Source organism: Stigmatopora nigra, chromosome 3, assembly GCF_051989575.1.
Source record: "Stigmatopora nigra isolate UIUO_SnigA chromosome 3, RoL_Snig_1.1, whole genome shotgun sequence".
Classification (NCBI taxonomy): domain Eukaryota; kingdom Metazoa; phylum Chordata; class Actinopteri; order Syngnathiformes; family Syngnathidae; genus Stigmatopora; species Stigmatopora nigra.
In genome coordinates this window covers 7297701-7319011 of record NC_135510.1, presented here as the reverse complement: position 1 = coordinate 7319011, position 21311 = coordinate 7297701, and the positions used below count along the sequence as shown (strand labels likewise).

Below are 21311 nucleotides of genomic sequence, written 5' to 3'. Positions count from 1 at the left end.
GCTGTCTTGAAATAGTCATTAACAATCTTCTTCCAAAATGAACATGTATAGAATAAGTGAACTTATAAAAGTCTAATTTTAACTTTTGGATCATTGTATTTTGCATTTTGCCACAATGTGGTGTGATGAGACGGACAAATGAAGAAATCTAGTAGTTTTCCAGTCAGAAAAGCTCTTCTGCCAATAGAATGGGGCAAGCAATGAAAGTGTCTAAATATTCTGTGATGTCCGCGTGGTATTTATGACAACAACAAAAAAGCATCAACAGTTTACATCAGCTTCCATTCCAAATCATGCAACCTGACTTCCTCAGGTTCACCCATGGCATATGGTGTTTGCACCTGTTACAACATCCCCACCCACTCCCCTCATCTGCATGCTGAATATGTGCCACCTCAAGGCCCTTTGCTGTGGTCACAAAACTCTAAGGGACACACACAATGTTAAAGAACGAAAGATTGCTGACACACGAACAATAAAGACAGTGCTTTAAAGGTGTTGGGTAGTATTCATCCATCACGGCTATCTGCTTCACTTATCAGCCACAAGCAAGAAGAGACAAAATGAAAAGAAACCATAAGACAGACATATATAATGCCTGAGGAGCAGAAACTCATTGGTCTCAGGCATATGCATCGAAAACCTTTTCAAAATAGTCATTGCTGGTTCTGCTCCATATCCTCCCTCAGATATAGCAAGAGTCCAAAGTACAAAGTAATTCACCACATCTTATTTCCCAACATTGCTGTGAGAGGATCATTTATTGCCCCCCCCCTTCCTTCCCCTATAGGAGTACATGTAGGGCATCATAGGGACAATAATGAAATCAAGCTGATCTGATATGTTCCAGAGGATTAACACAATACGGTGACCCGCACATGACCTCAGGCATCAGATGGATAAAGAGGGAGGAGCCTTTGAGAGCGTAGCAGCTCATGAATTGCTAAGAAGACACAAAGCAGGTGTTGTGTTTGTGCTCTTGGCCGACGACAGAGTGAGCTTGTTCAGGCTTTTTTCATACTTTATGAAAACATCTGGGGGATACTCTGAGGATATTCTGAAGGAGACAGGAAATTAAAAGAGTTATTCCCGAACAAAAATTCAGTTCCCTTAGTATCAGTGATTAGAAATCGTGACAGAGCCACGGTTGACGGCAGGTTGTTGTTGTTTAAATACCGAAAATAGTCACTTACCCTATAAAGGGTTAAAATTTCAAACATATGGAGCTGTATTTCTTTTTTCGAGTGAAAGTGAAGCATTAACGAAAGCCCAAGGGAGGTTATATTAGTTGGTGACTGTTCTTTAGCTGCCGATCCAGTGATATAAGAAAGCCTACCCTCCCCGTCTCATACACACGCATCCGCAGAACAACACCCTCCCCTGACGATCCCTTCCCAGCAGGTAGCTCATCCTTTATTCATATTTTTTTTATGTATTACCTCCTTGGAGTCGGCTGCTTGGCACGCAGCAATCGCAGCACTTAACCCATTATGCTGGGTAACGCTCCCAAGAACAGTCACTCCCTCCACCAGATAAATTATTAACTTCCTTCACATCCCACTATTTATCACCGAGCCCCATCGTGCGGAACCATTGCTCATATCCATGGCAACAAGGGCCCATTTGTGCTTCCGTCGGATGCTGCCGATGGTGGGGCGGGGAAGGAGATGAAAGAAGAAAAATACCTGCTTTCGGTAAGATCGCCATTGTTAACATGGCACCGCCCTTTTGCCCGCTTTTAAACATCTTGACCTCTTAACGTAGTCCCTATTTTTGATGGGCTTGCCGCCCTCGGGTTTGGAGATGGCAGCAGCGGGGTTAATTAGATCAGCGCTTTTCTCGTCTCCATGGAGATGAATCGTACAGCCGGGGTGACAGTCGCAGCCTTAGCGCGACGCTGTAACCTAATCACAATGCTGAACCCCAGCGAGAGTGGCGACATAACTCAATAATACCCACGTGAACCTACCGTGACCCGCATCACTGACAGTGTGCAAAAACACACACACATACACACACATACACATGCACAGGGTGATGAGCCCGGCCAGTTAAACACACAGGGTTATGTCCCATGATGCATCGTGTGTATGCACGCTGGAAAGGAGAAGACCCTCACAGGTGTCCTAATTCATGAGCGTTTGCTGCTCATGAATAATTAAACAGAAAATGCTAATGCTCTCCTTTGATCATTTACATTCATGTCTAACAGCATTAATTAATCAAACAAACCTTTTCTTCATCCCAAGGAAAAGGCTAGTAGGCAGTAAAAGTGTACAAAAAAAACAAGATGCAGACAAATATGCAAAACAGACAATTCACACAACAAACAAGTTGACTAATCACACCACTTAATACACATGTGAGGAGACAATTACTTGTGATGCATGGTCGCGTGACTCAACTTCGACAAGTGAAGGTGACTTCTTCAAGCGAGATTAGTCTTACCGCCTTGGAGAAGTGACACAGTATGCTAATGCACTAAAACAACAACAACACAAAACTGTTACAAGTCGTGCCTCTATTTTTACTGTATTTTCTGTGATGTTGCTTTTCTTACACACAAACTATCAGAGGGATAGAGAGTGTCGTCCCCTAAGTGATGTGGCTTGTCTGCTCCTCCATTCTGAATTCTATATCCAATCCAAAGGAGTGTAAAGGTCATGTCTAGGCTTATGATCGTATCCTTATCGTGTTTGTGCTTTCTTCTCTACGACCAAACATGGAAATCTGATGACAAACAGCATTGAAATGTGTTTAGTTGTAATTATGGATGATGTGACGGCTGATATAAGAAAGCAGCAAAATAAATAAGATTTGCTGGACAACCACTGCAAAAGATTCTAAAGAGCCAAATGTAAACTCAACTCTGTGATGCGACCTGAGCCCAGATGAACATGTAATTTACTTGCGGAGGCAAAAAGTTGAATAAAAAAAACACTAATTAAATCATTATTTGCCTTTAAAACTCAGGATCAAAGCTTTTGAGGCACTCTAACTACTGAATTATGAGGTGTCTCAAAAATGTGAGCGCCACTGTAGACTTCCAACTTATTTAAATTGTGAGTGCTGACTGTGAATGCTCATTTTGAGTGCTATTGATTGATCGGTACTAGATGTCCAAACTATTTTAAGTGGGCGATCATTTCCTGCCAACCTCTCCCAGTCATGAATTAGATGTCTAGTGCTGTCAATGTCAGTAAATTCCATTCATTCCAATTGTGAAAGACAATTTTTCCAACATGATTCTTTTGTGTAATGACCTTGGTACCATAGTAAAACACAGTACCAAGTGCAACATTGATCCTGGAAGCCTTTGAGTGCAACTACATAACACAAGCTACAGTTCCACGCACACAGATGAGCATTTCACAGGCATTTTGATACATTCACCTCAAGGCAAAGACCTTGTAAAGATCCAGTCATTAGCTGTTTAAAGTAACCGTATCAAAGACAGAGCTCATGAACAGAGTTGTACTTCTCATCTGTGACTATGTTCCCGCTCAATTAGCACACTTTTCCTTTGCTTAACCTGCCGCTTCTCCAAACCAACTCCTCTCATTTCCTTAATGAACCCGTTTACATGCCAGGCACACTCGCAAAGGACTCGTCTTATACAAACACAGAAGCCAATACAATACGTACACTGACGAGGAGTACCCAGCAGACTACTTGCACTCCCCTGCCGTCATCAATTTTCAGGAAACAGAGAAAGGCACGTCCGACTGGTGGACCATATCAATATCTTCTCATATAAAAAGGGGGGAAGAGAGAGATAGGCAGCCCCCCGCCTCCCAGGATTCTTTCAGCACACCTCGTAAACCTAAATGATAGTTGAAGTGGATGAGGGTGGGTATGTGTGTTTATATTTAGGGGGATATTTGAGGTCACAGGGATGTTAGGAGGGAAAGTAGCTGGTCAAAATAATGGCAGGAAGTCATAAAGAAATGAGATATAGATTGTCAACATTTGTGTGGGTGTCTGTCACTTAGTGCCTGTGTGGTCATTAGTGTGTGGATTTTGCATGTTCTCCCTAGCTTGTGTGGGTTTTCTCCAGGTACTCTGGTCTCCTCCCACATCCAAAAACATGCGGGGTAGGCTGGTTGAACACTCTTAATTGCCATTAGCTATGATTGGTTGTCCGTCTTCTTGTGCCCTGCGATTGACTGGCCGCCGATTTGGGGGTTGTTCCCCGCCTGCTACCCGTGGTTGGCTGGGAAAAGCTCCAGCACCCCCAGACTCTTGTGAGGAAAAGCGGTATAGAAGATGAATGAATGAAAAGACTGTAAAATTGGCAAGTGTTTTATTTCTGTCGCATTCCCATTTGTATTAGAGCTCAGTATTTTGTTCAAGTGTTCATAATGAACTATTTTTTAATGTGGGGTCATAAGTTCAGTAGCTATGATCTTATACTATGCAAGCTCATCAGAATGTTTGTTGTTCACGTTTAAATATGCATGATGTGGTTGAGAGTGGAAAGGTCGACAACAGTTGAGATCATCTGCCTGGGTGATAAACAGACACAGTGCACCATGGTCGATCGAGCCTTTGACACACAAACGTACGGCGTTGTTGACATGCATAGGTGTCGAGGCGTTGCTGAGAGGATCAATAGAGCAGACTGTTTGTGCAACCCGATTCCTTTCCTCTCTTCAAATCCTTTTTTCCCCCCTCTGCACAAAGCCACACGGCAGCTGAGAAGTTGCAATTAAAAATAAGCATTTAACCTGGCGTATATGCATTAAAACAAAAACAAAAAAAAATCTTTGTATACAAAAGCAGTCGCCCCGTATTCATGAGTGTCCCAGAGGCTGCATGCTTATGAAGGAAATACAATGGCGAGTGAGACCGACTCGCCAGCACCCCACCGGCAAGAGCTCGGATGAGATAGACAGATGAAACAGAAACAAGGCGGTGACAGAACCGCGAGCCGAGGAAGAGGCAGAGAGAACATGTGAAAGGACAAAATGCTTTCTTCCCGGCTTGGGAGCATCTCATTTTTTCTCATTACGAGCTCCGTGGATAAAAGGAGGCCTGATAGCTGTGTATTTCTCCCCTCCTCTCCTCCTCTTTTCTCTCCCACTGTGCAGACGCCACCTAATTAATTACACCTTATCATCATATTGCTATAACAACCACTGGCGGCTAATTAACAGCACGCCTCCGCCGTGACCTCGTATTCAAGGGCCACACGAGTGTTTGTGCGAGAAACACCCAGCAGGGGCGGAAGAAATGCGGCAAGCTGGGAGCAGTGGTGACAACCTAGGTAAGAAAACAAAGGAAAAAAAGCAATGTAGAAATGAGGAGTTCTTTGAAGTGACAGACACAAGGAGAGAGAAGGTAGAAACGGAGGGGGCCTAGGGGGGCTTATGAGAGATAGATAGAGCACCGCCTCTCCCTCTCCATGCCATGCTGGACTCCAACCACCCGCCTGGAGCCAGAATGGCTGCTTGGGAGTCCCAACTAGGGGGCGTCGCACCCCAAAATGCGTCACTTGCAATCCCCCCCTGAGCCCGCCTGAGCCTGGCCAGATTGCAACGCCAGGCTCCTATGGCCCCAAACGCACTCATACTGATTTTATCATGGAGGAAGAAGGTGGGAGGGAATTGTTGAAGTGAGGCAGAGCCTAGAAAAACACGCAGCCTGCACAAGTCGAAAACCGTGTAGACCACATGAAACACCCTCATGGCTGGACGGAGAGAGAGAGGGAGAGGGAAATGAAGAACGAGAAACAGGGTGCGCTGAAGCTGTAATTTGCTTAGTGGATGTGATTGGATTAGTGTTGGGGTCATATTATTCTTCACCCACATCACACACACACATGCAGGCACACACGTTCCCCGAAGCTGAGTGCCACAGTCAAGGCAATAATAGTGTTTGACTGTGCTTAAGCAGAATGCAGGACATTTATTTTCAGTGTCTGTTCATCAGTTTTTTTCCAGGGGTATGGCCAGAATGGTAGAAAGCATAGACAAACTAGAATTGCTGTAGAATGAGGGTAACTTTTTGTTTTAGCAAACAGATGAAAAATATCTAATTAGAATGTTTAAAATTGTAATCAGACTGTGTATTGAATCCCTTCCTTTAAAAATATTTGGAGAGGAAATTTCTAATAATGATTTTTTTTTAATTCCCTTACATTTAAAACTGTAAATGTATACAATGCAGCCCCTTCCACTACAACCCTGAAGTAGTGCCTCAAGGTACACGTTTCATGCAGTCCAACAACACACACAAAAATACTCTTTTCTTAAATATTGCTGATGTAAATACTATTGCTCTAATACTTTTTCTCTATGGAGAATTTTAATCCAAAAAATGATACTTCAACTACTGAACTATTTAGCATAAGTGCTACACAACTGCCTTTTTTAACATAGAAAATGGCTAGTGTTTTGAAAACTAAAGTCCTTTCCATCACAAGGATCCACTGTCCTCAACATAAAGCAATCCTTGAATTCTGATTGTCTGAAACGCACTAAAATGCATTTTACATGATACAAAAAGGAGTAGAAGGTGAGAGTGAAAACAAATCAACCACCAGTTATCCATCAACAGAGTAGAAAGGCCATGTTCTCTGTCAACAGTTAACATGGCCACAACTAAATTATTAAAAACACACTGTCATTGTGTGTGTGGCTGTGCATGTTTGTGTGTGTGTGTGTGTGTCACTGGGGACTCTGAAGACTGCACGGAGGTTTTCTCAAAAGAATAAGGTTAGTGTTGCCATCATGTGGCTGCTGCAAATAAAACTGCACACTGAAATAGATTCATGGCCACATACTGTGAGCACACTTAACACAGAGAGAACCAAGAAGCTCTGATGTGAGTCATGCATGCATCCGGTTACCAGCTAAATAGTGAAAGCAACTGATTTTACTCCACAATTGCCTATTCAGGGAGAAAGTTGACTTAAATAAATCAACATTGATCACATACTTTTGTAACTCATTTATGCTTAATGGCATTAAAAAAAACACTCCTGAATGTAGTGGTCTGGGGTGTGAGGGATTATTTAGTTGATAAAATGGTCAATTTCCTTACACTTATCTATGCCTGCCCTAATGTGCAGCAAAGTTTTTTTTTGAGCAAACATATTTAACAAGGTCATTTATATACGAGCGCTTGTCTTTTCCTTTCAAGTAGGTGATCGAGGGTCGTCACGGCAACAATAGATTTGTTTTTTTCCCATTATAGCACACTGTATCATCTAGATAATGAAGCTGCAGCTTTCTTAACTCATTCACTGTCAGTCATTTATATATTGTTTTCCTTTTTACAGTCCACTGTCACAAAAGTCATATGACGTAGGTTGTGATGTCAAAAAGGGGGCATGTCTTGTGCCAGCTCGTAAGGAAATCACAGGAGTGAAAGGACATTAAAGATGAAACCATCCATTTTGATCTGAAGAGCAAGCAAGATGGGTACAAAAAAAGCAAATAAGGGGAAATGAAAGCCGGAGATGTGAGTAGAGTAGTGCTGGGGAGGAAATGGGGGGTTTAGGGAGTTAACAAGAGCATATGACAGTACGACCCATGTCTTCTACTGACAGGCTTTATTACAGTGCCACCTGCAGAGAAACAGCAAAAAGCACTTAGGCATAGCCAAGAGAGGAGGAGAGAGGAGAAATAGCTGGGGGAGGGGGAAATTGCCATTACTTGCTTGAAGAAAAGCAACAAAAAGGAGGAAAAGGTATCAGCATGAGGGGGGGGGGGGGGGTGAAAATATATTAATAGTGCGATTTTGATGCGTTAATCACAATCACTCAGTCAGTTCCTTTCATGGAGGGTGAAACTTTACACAGAGGGAAAAGAAATACTCGCTATGTTATTTAGGTTGGAGTCAGATGTGTTCAAGAAAGATCCACTCTTGTCCTTTCAGTAATTGATTGTACACTAAGGATTTTTTCTCTGGATTTATACCCAAATGCCATGTTTCACACACCCACAAACTTTTGTGGCAATCTATTGTGGGGTCTGGCATAAAATTGTCTAAATACACATAATTGTTTTATGTATCTGCTCTTTAAACAACAATTTAATCCTTAAGAACAATTATGAATCGCTGCCATCAGTTCCTACTAGTCTAACCCTTTAAAAAGGTTGACAAAAGAAATCCAATGCAGCACTGAATGTGCAGGCAGACAGGTCTAATATTGCTCCAACACCTGTTTCCTTGTGCCAGTGAGGTCAAAGTTGAGCGTCAAGGGGTATTTACTAAGTGGTCATCTCGGGTTTTGGCACTAGAACCTGATCTCACTGCTTAACACTGGGCTGTGACCTCACACTGATTTGAAAAGCTAAAATATATAGTCCCCTAATCCCTTTGTGCATATATGCATTCTATATTCATGAAGTTAAATAGCTGAATTCTGCTTGCGTTTTATTCATTTCCCGTCATTGTTTGGTGCAATTATGCAGGCCATGAGAAGGAAATAATGAAATGAAGGGAGGTTCATTACTTCCTGAATAGTGGTGGTTCACATCCATTAGCACTTTGTCCTGTTGATGTATTTGCTGATGAGCTCGAGCCAAGAAATGACGTGCTCTGCTGGCTGTGAATCTATAGGTCTCTCCCTAAATCTACTGCTGCTGGCTTTCCAGGCTGTGGATGGAAAACCACAGTCACTAAATCAAATCCATCCGCAGAAAAGTGGAGAGAGCATTAGTGGTGGTGGGGGGGCTCTGAGGCGGTGAAAGTGAGGAGGGTGAAGGGTCTGTTTCTCAGCCTATTGGAGAGGAATGTGTTGGAGAGTGGACAAATCAAGCAGGAGTGACTGCACAATGAGGTCAGTGTGACCAGAGGAGGTTGACTCGCATGCAGACAAACAAACACTTTGCAGGCACACACACATACAAAGTGAACGATTGAACGAGGCCATAACCCCGTGCCCACCCTCAGTGTGGCTAATAACTATGGCGTGGTGCCAAACCCACTGTCTCCTGACTAATTCCTCCCCCAAAGCAGCCAGGACTGGCGCCACTCTGCAGAACAGGCCTCTGATTCTACCCCCCCCCCACCCTTCAAGAAAAAGTATTACTGAATTATTTAAAAAATAAATAAATCTGAGTATTTGGCTTCTTGACGAAGAAACATTATGGAATAATTAGGAGGAATGTTGCAAATTTAGGGTTTCTGTATGTCAAGAGGAGGATGAAAATGGGACTTTTCCCAGTCACAAGGAAGATGGCAATTTTCCAAATAGTTTTCTCTCCCCATAAATCTGATGCAGTCTCGAATAATGAATGGAGAAAATCACACTATCTTATGTAAACTTTTCAAAAGCCCAAGCATACTCAGTCATGCCTTCGATGACCTGACTTAGTAGCTTTTCGAGAAAAATGCCACGACAAGCAGCAGCATGGCAGATTGTGAACGATTCTTCCAAGAAAGAGCTTTTTAATGTCACTTCCCGTTCACTTACTGTCAAACTGGACATAAATCAAAGGCTTTCATAGGGGTACCAATCACAGTGCTTATGACTCACCAAGAGTAGAACTAGATAAAATGTTGTTGTCTTGTGTTTATAACAAAAGTCAACAGTAAAACTGAAATGAACCATCTAAGTGAATTCTTTTTATAGTACCTCTCACCTCTACTGTGATTTATAATGACTACTGAGCTTAATCTTAACTTTACCCGCTGGTATAAAGAGGATAGTGAGGTGGCACCTTGCCTAGATGCTGGCTTTATTTGGTTTTATCAGCTTTTTGAGAGATGTGACAAGCTTGACAGCCTACCCTCACCCTCGACTGGAGGTGGGACGCCAGAGAATAAAAGACAAGTAAGAGAATAGGTGTGTGCAATCAGTGTCATCCATCCCTACCCATCTCCGAATTGGTTGCCACTATTCACTGGATGGCCTGCCCTGTCATCACTCTCATATGAGGCAGACGTTTTTCCTTATGATGTGTTTCCTCAAAGCTCAGATAACATGACTAAGACAGACTGGGGTTATCTCTGCTCTAGGCAGTGGAGTCCTCCTCCTAAAAGCAAATGCAAAAATATCCTGAAATATCCAGTGGTGCTCCACACACAAACAGCGGGTAATTGCTATTGTATCGAACTGGCCGGCAGCCAGATTGCAAGCACTGCCAAGTCCAGCTGCAATGTTGCCCTCACAATAAAACTGAAAGCACCATCTCATTGCAATTACATCCGTAGCATGATTAATGCCGAGACAAACACATGTCAAGGATGCAGACGTGATTAAAGTGAAAGCTCTAAATTAGAAAGCTCCTGTGTTGTTCTTTATTTTAATGTCATACACCAAGTGAGTGCAAATTACACTGTTGACCACAAATTCTAAGCACACAAGCACAAATAGAAAAAAAATGAGAAACCAATGCTCTGTTCAAGTGTGTGATCAGGTCCGTTTTTCCACAAGAGTAGAGAAAAATGACATGCCATGTTAAAGTGAGCTACAATCCAACAAACCTGATGGAGAGTACTTAAATAACTCATGAAAATGCAGCTCTCATGCCTCCCCGGAGACCACTGGGAGTCATGTTAGATCAGACTGCAAACGTGCATGTCTGCGTTCATTCTGCGCCCTTTGTCACGACTCTTTAGCCAAGCGCCAGAGACCTACTTGTGGTTAAGATGATGGGTCGCCATGTGTGCATTTGGCTGCTGTCTGCCGGTTGGTTCTGTGTGAGTGCCTTCTGTAAACGATCGAGGGGCCCATGGCTAAACAGAAAAATAGCCTAGGAGGGGGAAAAAACCCGATAGTCTGAGCAGGCCGGAACGCTGATCAAAAGAGGCTGATAGGAAAGTGATAAATAAGGGTGCTGGAAGAGAAAGATAAAGAAGAATATGTGGGTGGAGGAATAAGAAAATTTACATTTAAAAACAGACCTGGTGGTGACAGTATACAAACACCCTTAAGACAAGAATCATCCGCAACATATCTTAAGGCAAAGGCCTCTTAAGGCATGGTATGATATCATTTTTTTAGCCCATCAACACAAACTGTATTGGCTTCCATTTCACATGACTGTCAAATTGTAACAGAATTTTAAAGAGATTCTAGCCAAGAAACATGGAAAAGAAATGAAGTTTCCAGCATTACCCAATGAAATAGTAATTAAGTGGCAAAAGCTAGAAGAATATAAGAGCAAAAAAAAAAGGGGTTGAATCAACAATGCATTCAATAAAACCGGACATCCTCCAATCATCTATGCTACTCAAACCACTTCACTGCATGAATAAATCTGAACAACAAACACTAAGTCAGTAACCCAAATATGACCCAAGTTTACGTGTATATTACTCTCACACCTTTGTAGTCAATTATTGCAGAACAAGAGCCAAGTGAGGAGACAGAATAGCTAAAACTTAGGACTTAAAAAACTGCTTTCATCAATAGTATTCAAGACAGCATGACTCACTGGAACATGGGCGGTCGACTGGCTCATATATCTCTGGCTCCGAGGTCACAGTTGTAGGAGTGAGGTCACTTGCAGGTTGGAGGGTCTTTGAGTTTGCTTCCTCGCCAGTTCTGTTCGGCTCCTCTGTCAGAGCGTAGGCCTGAAAGATAAAAAGTTTCACCTTATAACAGACTTTGAAATCGTACAGAGATGAGAGAGAGAAAAATAATAATTGCAAACAAATTAAGGAGGAGAATTAACTTTTTTTTCATGATGAAACCTGAGGTATCATCTCTTGATTAAAAGTGCCCATAGACAAAAAGAAAAAGACCTGTTGTTTAAACAATTCCCACTAAATGCTATAACAGATGGTTAGTTAAAACACAACATATTGGCCCTAAAAATGGATTACGCTGTTGCTACTATTACTCTCACATGACTCATCCTCGACCATCACACTTGTTATTTACAGTGTGTCATGTGGCACAACATGAGTGTCTTGTGGGCACAAAGTACTTCAGAGAGCTTCAGTTAAGAAAGAAATGCCATTAAAGGTCTCATTTTGAAGAGTGTTATTAAGTGCACACTCATGTTGAGTCACGATAGAAGAGACTTGTGTAAGACGCAGCGCAGGAGTCAGAAGGTGAAATGAGAAATATCAACGGTGGTAGTGCTAATTGAGGTTAATTCCACTGTTGAACAAATTCTCTTATAATCGCCAAGACTTGCTACTAATGGAGGATTTTTAACCACAGGAGATTTCAGCTCTCAATGGATCAAACATTATTAGCTAGAGTACCAATAAACACCGCTGAGCCTGCAAACTTGCACAAATATTGATTATGTGTTATGCCTGTCAATCCATTCAGGCATGACATTGATGGAGATGTCTAAACCAAACTTTAAGTCAAATCTTTTTTAAAAATGCCTCCAAATTCCCCCCAAAAATTCACTATTACGAACACAATCTGCAGACCAATGGATTGAATCCTACACAACTTTAGTGACTTAAGCTTCCAATACAGTGTATGGTACATCGTCCTTGTCCACTCAAAGGATGAGCACTTTCTAGAGAGCTGAGGTAATCAATAGCTGACCGCCATGCAGCATCTGCCGTGTGACGACTACAAGATTAATTGACGGGGATGGACACGATTGTTTGGGAGAGTGTCACCAGCGGGGGGTTGCCAGTCCAGGAAAAACTGACAAAGGTCTAAACAGGAAGTGTACTCAAGGAGATCGATAAGTTAGTCAGCGTGGGAGCGGAGAGGATAAACGGCAAACCAAGATGTCAGCTGGTGCATCACAGGAGGAGTCTGTGGGTGTACACACAATGTTGATGCTTGAGTTGACCCTTGACACTCCTTTAAACACATCCGAACACTCCATTGACAGATGATGCAATAGCTTGGATTTTATTATTCCGTTTTTACTGAAGAACACAGTCTACATATCGATACTCTATATTCACTATATTATTTATATTGGTACGGCTTGTAGGGGGGTTTGATCCTCGGTGTGTGGAGTTTGCTTGTTCTTCCCAAGGCTTGTGTGCATTTTCTCCGGGTACTCGGCTTTTCTCCCACATCCCGAAAACATGCTGGTTTGTCTGGTTGAATGCTAAATTGTCCCTAAGTAAGGATCAAGCATGAATGGTTATCCATTTCCATGTGCCCTGCGATTGAATTACCTCTGTAGTGGCTCATTTAAACAAAATCATCATTCATCAAAGCAAATCTACAATCACGGTGTCCCGCATAAAAATGTATTTCATTCTCGTACGAAGGTACCCTTGATTTATAGTTTAAGTCATTTTGACATATTGTGTATTAAATCACTAAGCCTCAATGATGGAAATACCATTGTATTGTGTCCTATCCCCCCAAAAAGTCCAAAACCAAAAAAAATCAATCAAATTTAGAGAACATTATATTGCCACTGCTGAAAAAAAAAAGATATTATAACATAATCAAATAGAAAAATAATAATATAATTTACACATTAACATTCTTAAATGAATATTGAAACTGTCTGCCTTCAAATTTCCTTACATAGATTTCCGAATAGGTAAAATGCAATAGCCTTTACATTTGTATATATAGTCATTATAAAATACTTGCACGTTTATATGTAATGAGAAAATAATCTAAAGTCTGATGAAAAGTGCAAATAATCCAATTAAACCAATTGGACGATCGTAGCTTGGCATTAGAGAAGAGCAAAGCAGATGTTTGGCATGTAAAAATGTCATGGATTACTGTTATTGTAACAGCATTGGGAATATATTCCTCCAGAGGGATACAGTGACTCTCCCTCCGGGATTTGGGAAGTGGAGGCAGATGTCACCCACAGGACGTGACTGCCCTACAATGCAATGCAGCCACGCCGATGCGAGTACGTGCCAGCGTGTTTGTGTGCGTCTCTACTGACATTTCATCAAACGTGCTTGACATTTCCAGGGGATTTAAAGATTTGATCCCTTCTGTGTTGGGGAAGTTGCGCGCTGCCCTCCTCGACACTGAGGGACGCCGGCGGCGCATTTCATCCTGGAGGCCCTACCGCACACCATTTGGCGATCCCGCTCACCCGTGGAGCGACCGCTGCACTATCCGCTGCCAGCCTTTTAGAGATGACTGGTTCACTGCTCTGTCTTTTAGCTTCTATTCTCCCCTGAGCTGCTGAGTTTTTTTCCGCTCGCCTCAACGCAAGCAGAAGAGTGAGGACCAGGAGATATGAGGACGCGGCGGATGTGCTGTGGGAGGCGAGGAAAGCAAGAAAGTGTGAGCCAGAGATCTGTTTCTCCAGCTACAGGCTGGTTAGTGGAGCGAACTGACACACACTGACATCTCTCTTCCACTAAAATAGACTGAAAAGAGCGTGCGAGACCTTGTCCTCTCTCTTTCTCTAGTTTGTTCAACTGTCGCTCCATCGCTCTCCTCTCTTCTTCCCATCAGCCCTGTGGCTCCAAATGTTGCTTTTTCTGCCTGGATGGCTACTACAGCAGTGCTGTCCTCGCCACAGGCTCAGATTGCAGTCCACTACACTATGTTGAGCACACACATTTTTCAAAGGAGAACAAATATAAAATGTACATTTTGGCCATGAGGGAGCCAGAGGTCTGGTTGCGATCAATTGAGGGCAAAGTTATCGGATAATCCAAAAAATAAATCTCACACGCTGACACTAGATGCAAATGTTTGTTTGCTGCAACAGTACAGCAGCACGGATACAATTTCTAGTGCATAAACTACAACTAGTGTACTGTACTAAACGCAACAACATAATCAGACTCGATCATGTGGCAAATGACTCAATTTCAGGAAAGTGAAACACTGACACCATTGTGGTTTGACCACATGTCAAACTTCAAACACATGCCTTTAATTAATGAACATGAACATAGGAGAAACATCCTTAGAGCAAGTGTTACAAATGTTAATGAGATTCAGATTTAATTAGCAGTGCATTAAACATGAAGATGATTAAGACATCTGACAAGAGACCAGAGGTCATTCAGTTTTGCTGTCAAAATGTTACTTTGACCTCATTCTCATGTCCTCCTGTGCACGGTGTTGTCCATAGCAAAATAAACATGTCCTTTCCTTTGTCCCTTGAGGTCAGGATGTGGGCTTTAATTTGTATTGAACTTCATTGAACCTTGTAAGGAAGAGCTTTCTTAATAGTATGCTTTCAATTTGTTTGAATCATTCTCTTACTGATTATTTTCTTCAAATGGTCAAACTAGTCTCTTTTTGACAAGTTTTCAAAGTAAATTGGGGGGGGGGGGAGTTTAGGTGAAGAGACAAACACGTAGCCACATACAGTATATTCTCACACAACAGGCAAACACACAGCTGGTGACAACTCGAGGTCCGCAGTGTTTCTCTTCCAGGTCTATTAGGGAGTCTAACAGGAAAAGGGTAAGTGGAATCGATTGGCCTCGTGGACAGAACAAAAACAACCTGACTATTAGAGCACCTTCTTTTGAGCTGAGCATTGCAGACACACAGACACACACACACACACACACACAGACATGCAAAATGCTCGCACATACACCAGTCGTGATGTGAGAAGAATTTTAAGTCAGAAGAAGAGATATTAATGGCCTGGTATGATTGTGGATCAACTGAGTATGGACAAAAGATTTGGGACATTTGTATTGACACACAAGAACACCCACATAACGGCATTAAAGTTACGCTTCAAATATCGACCTTTAAAGGTGATTATAAGCCATGAGGCAATCTTCCTTAAGAACTTCCACTGCACTAATGTTCATCTTTTCAGGAAACCATAGGCTGCAAAGTTGCTATTATGTTCCCTTGCTTCCAGTTTAATGACCAGGTGTCCCCATATTTTTGTCCATCTAGTACATTTAACCAGAGGTGCATTCAAAGCTCTTTTTCAATGTTTTTGTGGAGGCATTACAGCACAAGTTAAGCAATGTGAAAGGCTGGTGTCAGCCCAAAAATACAACTCAGCTCATATATCTGTTGTCAGGCTGGAGGAAAATGTATACAGTGCTTAATATATTGAGCAGAGCACAGCAGAACAACTGTATCCTCCAGAGGGCGAGCAGTAAAGATAGAGAGAGGCATACATAAACAGAGGGAGAGAGGCCACAGCACAAAGAGCTGTTTTCTGCTGGGTTGGTAAAGTGTGTCCAGGGGCACACACACAACTTGTCATTAGAAACAGCTTCCTGCAGATGCAAGGTGGTGTGCGTATGCACAAACCTTTGAGTTGAACTTTTATGTATGAGACAAAAGCACATGTTGTTCTCTCTGATGTAGACCTCCATCCATGTCACAACCTGCCACAATCAACACTTGTTTGATGAGTTCAAAGCCCCCCCACTTGGTCCTCCATTCACCCATCTCCCCCCCATATCTTCCTCACACATTTAGCCTCAGCCTTCTGTCTACCAGCTGCCGCTTTTGCAGTCATTCATCAGAACTATGATTAGCCAGCAGAGGAATGTCTTGTCGCTACAGACGACTCCTCACCCCGACCCTGACCTATAACCCCGAGGCGACCCCATCGGCGGCAGCTGCTTTGACGCGACGGCCGACACACTCCATTAGGTCTGACACCTGCTTTTTACACATGCACCACTTTGAAATACGCACGCGCGCGCAAGATTTAAGACTGTTACTTGCACACGCACGGACAAAGGCACACGTACAAAAGGCCTTTACACATGCTAATGTAGTGAGGTGGCCCTTTTATGAGATTACATAGTCATTACAGAAAGAGGGGTCACCAGGGGCACCTGTAGAGGAGTGTCTCCAAAGCTTGCATGTATAAGTGCGCAAGAATAAAGGGAGACTGCCGCACAGTAAACATATCATATAAACTGTGAAAGAGGCAATAGCAGCATTCAGTGGACACTCCGCATATGTTCTGTGTGCAATAAGACACTCTTTGTGTAGGCGACTCGCCTGTGTGTGTGCATGCATGTGTGTGGGCCCCGGGCCCACTGACAGCTCAGTGCTAGCCATCTGCTGGCAGTCACACCAAGAGAAAGCAAGCACAGCCAAACAATAGAGAGCAATGACAGGCCAGGATTTGTCGGGAGTTTAATGTGTGTGTGTGTGTGTTTGTGTGCGTGCATGTGTGTGTGTGAGTGTGAGTGTGAGTGTGAGTGTGAGTGTGAGTGTGTGTGTGTGTGTGTGTGTGTGTGTGTGTGCGTGTGTGTGTGTGTGTGTTGGGGGTGATGTATTTGCAAAGATTCAAATCAGCCCCGCTCTATGAGCATGTGGGCAGGGGCGTGGCAGTTGTTGATAGGCTGCTTTTGTTGCCAGGCAATAGATTAACAAGCACAAATGGCCATCTGAAGTGGACAGATAGCATTGAGGGAATGTTAGCCTATGCTGCTGTCATTCTAAGTTTGGTAATCAAGCACACATTTCGCAAACTAGTGTGTGTGCATGCGCTTTCAAGATTTCTCTTCAGAGTTCTTCGATTGCTGTTGCGGATGCAAACAGATGGTCAGGTGTTGGTAGTGAAGTCGCCTGGCTGCATTTGACGCCAGCCTGACAGAAAGCACGATCCAGCTGGGAAGAAGCCGGCGGCAAGTCTTTAAAACCCGGCCAGGTGGTCAGTAATCAAGCTCGAGTCACAGAACGCTAGTTTATCATTTTATTAGAATATTTGTACCAATAAATGCAGTCTGGGTTATTTTTTACTCATTTTTTTTAGATTCTGTTTCAAATATTAGATTGAAGCCAGTTGGGAAAAGTTTCTAGAGTAGCATCAGATAGTGCTTGTATCTCAAATCTGGGCTTTCAAGCAAACAAACTTCAAGCCCTTATCTTAAAAAGTGCCTAGGAGTCACTCTTACAGCTTTATGAGAATTTGTCATTAGCATGCTTCTGTTGTTATTGTACATTGGCTCCCAGTTCTTACTCAGGCACCTCCTGCTATGTCGTGTGTGTGTATGTGTGTATGTGTGTGTATGTGTGTGAGAAGAAGCTAGAGGCCCTGGCTGATCCCTGCGACCGCGTCCAGGCTGGCATGGCTCGCCCGCTGGCGCAAAAAGAGGGCACACACCTATTTAAACAGCGGCAGCCTGAATGGCAAGCGTTGTCTGGGTGAGAATGCAACACTTAAGCTCCTGATTAAGGCAGAACAAAGCCTGAGGGGCAAGAGTGATGAATGTGTGGAGGGAGACTGCAAAAGAGGGAGAGGTTTGCACCAGCGGAAAGCTTTCTGGAAAGGTTTCGAATTCTCTTCCGCTTCTGCAAAGGAACAATGAGGCTAAGAGTGTTAGGAAGGAGAAGGAGGGATGGGGAAATGGCCGGGGGCAGGAATTGGAAGGTGTCCCTGCTTGAAACAAGGGGAGAGGCACAGAAGAAGGGATGAGGATGAGCAGGGATCTCAAAAAACCAAGGCGAGCCGTCAGAACCTAAAGCGATGAATCCCCCCCGCTCAATACAACAACGTGAATAGACAGCTAGCGCCCTCTCACGGTTCTTATACAGCCTCCATCCTGCCCTCTCCTGCCTAGGGAACATATGTCAGAGACCCTTTGAAGCAAATGATCCGTAAATACGATGCTTGACAGAGGAAATGAATTTAAGCGGGGTTGAGGGAAATGACCATTTTGTGTACTGTACAGCGAGCGGCCAGTTTTTAGGGACACTAACATGTTTATGTTGGACAAGGGGTGAGCTGCTCCCTCAGTATCTGTGTGTGCACGTGTGTGTATCCTAGCAACAAGGCCGATAGAAGCATTGTGGTGAGCAGCTGGCAGAATGGGACACACAGGCCAAGGTGGGGTTTTTGTACCATGTGTGTGTTGTATTAAAAAGCTGTGAGGGATTTACGTGTACGCCCACATCCCAGGCACTCAAGCTCGCTTAAACGCAGATCGACGTGTCAGGTTGCTCATTATGACAGGCAATAAACATCCGTATGACATCATATGATCATGTCCATCAAGCAGTCATAATTAGAAAATAAAACTAACACAAAGCCACAAGGGCCTTGGTGTTTGACTCTCATAGAAATTGAATGATAGGTTATCATTCCATGCAATGATGCATTTACTTAAGAGTTTCATTCATAATAAGTCATGTGTTTTTACTAAAATGGTGATTTCCGGTATGAGTGAGTAAAAAAACGGGGAGAAAAAAACGTGTTCACGCAGCAAAAATACATTAAACGGACACTAGTAAACCAACGCTATAATGTAGTGCAATATCATTTACTGATGTCGTGCCTAGGGTTGACACGTCTACTAATCTCAGCAGATTTATGCATTAATGGAAGAAAATGTCAACACAAACCACATTTGCAGTTCCGTCTGATGCAAGGAAGGAATGCTTATCATTATAAAGTAGCCACGTGTAAAGAATGTGCGGTGGTGAAAAAGTGCAACTACGGTCAAATATATTAAAAATAGTCAAACATTCAAAAGGTTGAGGTAGAAATAGTAGGTATGCCATTGCATCGTCTTCCATCCACTCTGCTTAATTTGTTTCTCTCCAGGCTGTCCTGCCTGATAAGTGTGATAGCTTTTTAAATGGCGCCAGCTTCTTGCATTTTTATGCGTGCTCTTAAAAAGCGGCGGCTTTCCTTTAAAGGCTCCGCTCACCGACGACTCCCACTTTCACTGTCGGACGAGTGATGAGCTGCAGTGGGAGCCGGCGGGAGTGTCTGGAAGAAATTCAGAATGCAAAAAAAAAAAAAAGGAAACCAGGAAGATACTTCAGTCAAAAACACAACTCTTTAGATCATCTCCTCATGTGCTCTCCTTCAACAAATTTCTTTCTTGCACACGCTCCTTTTAGTCCACCTGGTGTTGACCTCAGCTGGAACTACTGGGGGTTGTAATGTGTTTAAGGCCACATTAAAAGCAACTTAGTACAGCCCCGAGACCACATTAAGAGACTATAATCACACCTCCCCTCCAGCTGTCTCTTTGCCCCTTTCAGTGCAGAAACTGTCATGTCTTCAGTAATTGTGTGTTGGGAGGTGTTAAAATAAATGCATAGAATTCAGCCATAAAAAACATGTTATATTCTTTTAAAAAATCACTGCAGTTACCATAATGCAACATATTACCATGCAAATAAGGTAGCATTGGTTTTAGAACCTTTAACGCGATGTATATTTAAACACAAATAGTCAAACAACAAAAGATAGATTACATATCACTATTCAAAGTAATAGTTATAGTTTAAATAAAAAAACAAACTAATCTTATCAATCAGTGATTTTCTTCCCGAGTGTCTGCATGGCTATATTAAACAATACTACCTCCCAGTGGTCGCAGTACATTAAACATGTTTTTGATCAATAGTTTCATGAAGTGCGTCACTATAGAGTCAAAAAAGAAACACGTTAAGCTGGAGCTTTCATCCATTCTAATGGAGAAAGACCACTTAAGAAGATGTGTTTTGCTTTTTTGAGCACCAAATAGAACATTTGTAGAATTGGACTATCTTAATCTCTCATTAAGCAGGTTGAGTCCACCACTGTTATTAATGAAACTTTCATGCAATAACGGTGGAATTCTCCAGTTCTCCAGCAATTCATATCAGACATACATCTCACCTCATTTTTCACATTCTTGTCACACAAGTATGAGGAGGAAAAAAAAGTTTGGGGCACAGCTGGAATCGTTCTATTTCATTGATCACAGCCTTCATGTCACTTCTGGTGTTCAGTTTTCGGCTTCTCTTGTACTTATTGTCTTATTACCCCATGTTGAGGTGGCTCATCATACACAGAAAACGCAAAAGATGCACAGTGAAAGATTTATTGCTTGCTCAACTGAGCTCTCCTGAGCTTATCATCAGGTTTGAGGCGTCGGAATGCATGCCGTCAAGGTTTCTGTGACTTTAAAGGCATATTTTTCATGAAATTATTTCCCTGAAATGGCACAACCGCAGAGGCCATCAACTTCAGAGGCTCCATGGTAACGTCAGTTTCAACATTTCAGTCTCTCAGTATAGCCACATTTATCGAATAAATACAAATCTAATCATAAATAATCAGATGTAATTTGGACTCCCCAAAGTAAGGCGACTAGAGGGTGGGCATCAGTTATGGGAGGAAAGGGGGGGACAGATTGTGTGTGTATGTGTGTGCGGAGGGGGGTGTTCTGGAACTGTGTGAGAAAGAGACTGAGTGAGTATGCCAAAAATGAGCCAAACCTCGCCACTGACTTGGCCAGGGCCTCTGGAGCCAGAGAGAAATCCTCGCAAACCACAAACCTCTCGTTCCACTAAGTCTCTCTCTCTCTCTCACACATACGTACACACGCTTGCTGGATGAAAACGTCATTTTGGTCCAAGTGTTACTGACCAAAACGAGTGAGTGAGAGGTAATACCCGACTGACTTAAGTGGACCAAAGAATAAACGTCAAAAACCAGGATAAGGCAAGCACAGTGGAAAAAACCCTCATTCCGAGGAAAGCAAGGTAAGAAGGG

The 21311-nt window shown here is 42.8% G+C and overlaps 1 protein-coding gene across 2 annotated transcripts in view; it reads right to left on the bottom strand.

The window, feature by feature from the left end:
- Positions 1 to 21311, bottom strand: part of gse1b (Gse1 coiled-coil protein b) — a 126932-nt gene that overhangs the window by 83211 nt on the left and 22410 nt on the right. For both annotated transcript variants that reach the window (XM_077713098.1, XM_077713099.1), the window contains exon 2: positions 11391 to 11529. In XM_077713098.1, the coding sequence (XP_077569224.1) occupies positions 11391 to 11529 (139 nt within the window). The remainder of the gene's footprint in view (positions 1 to 11390; positions 11530 to 21311) is intronic.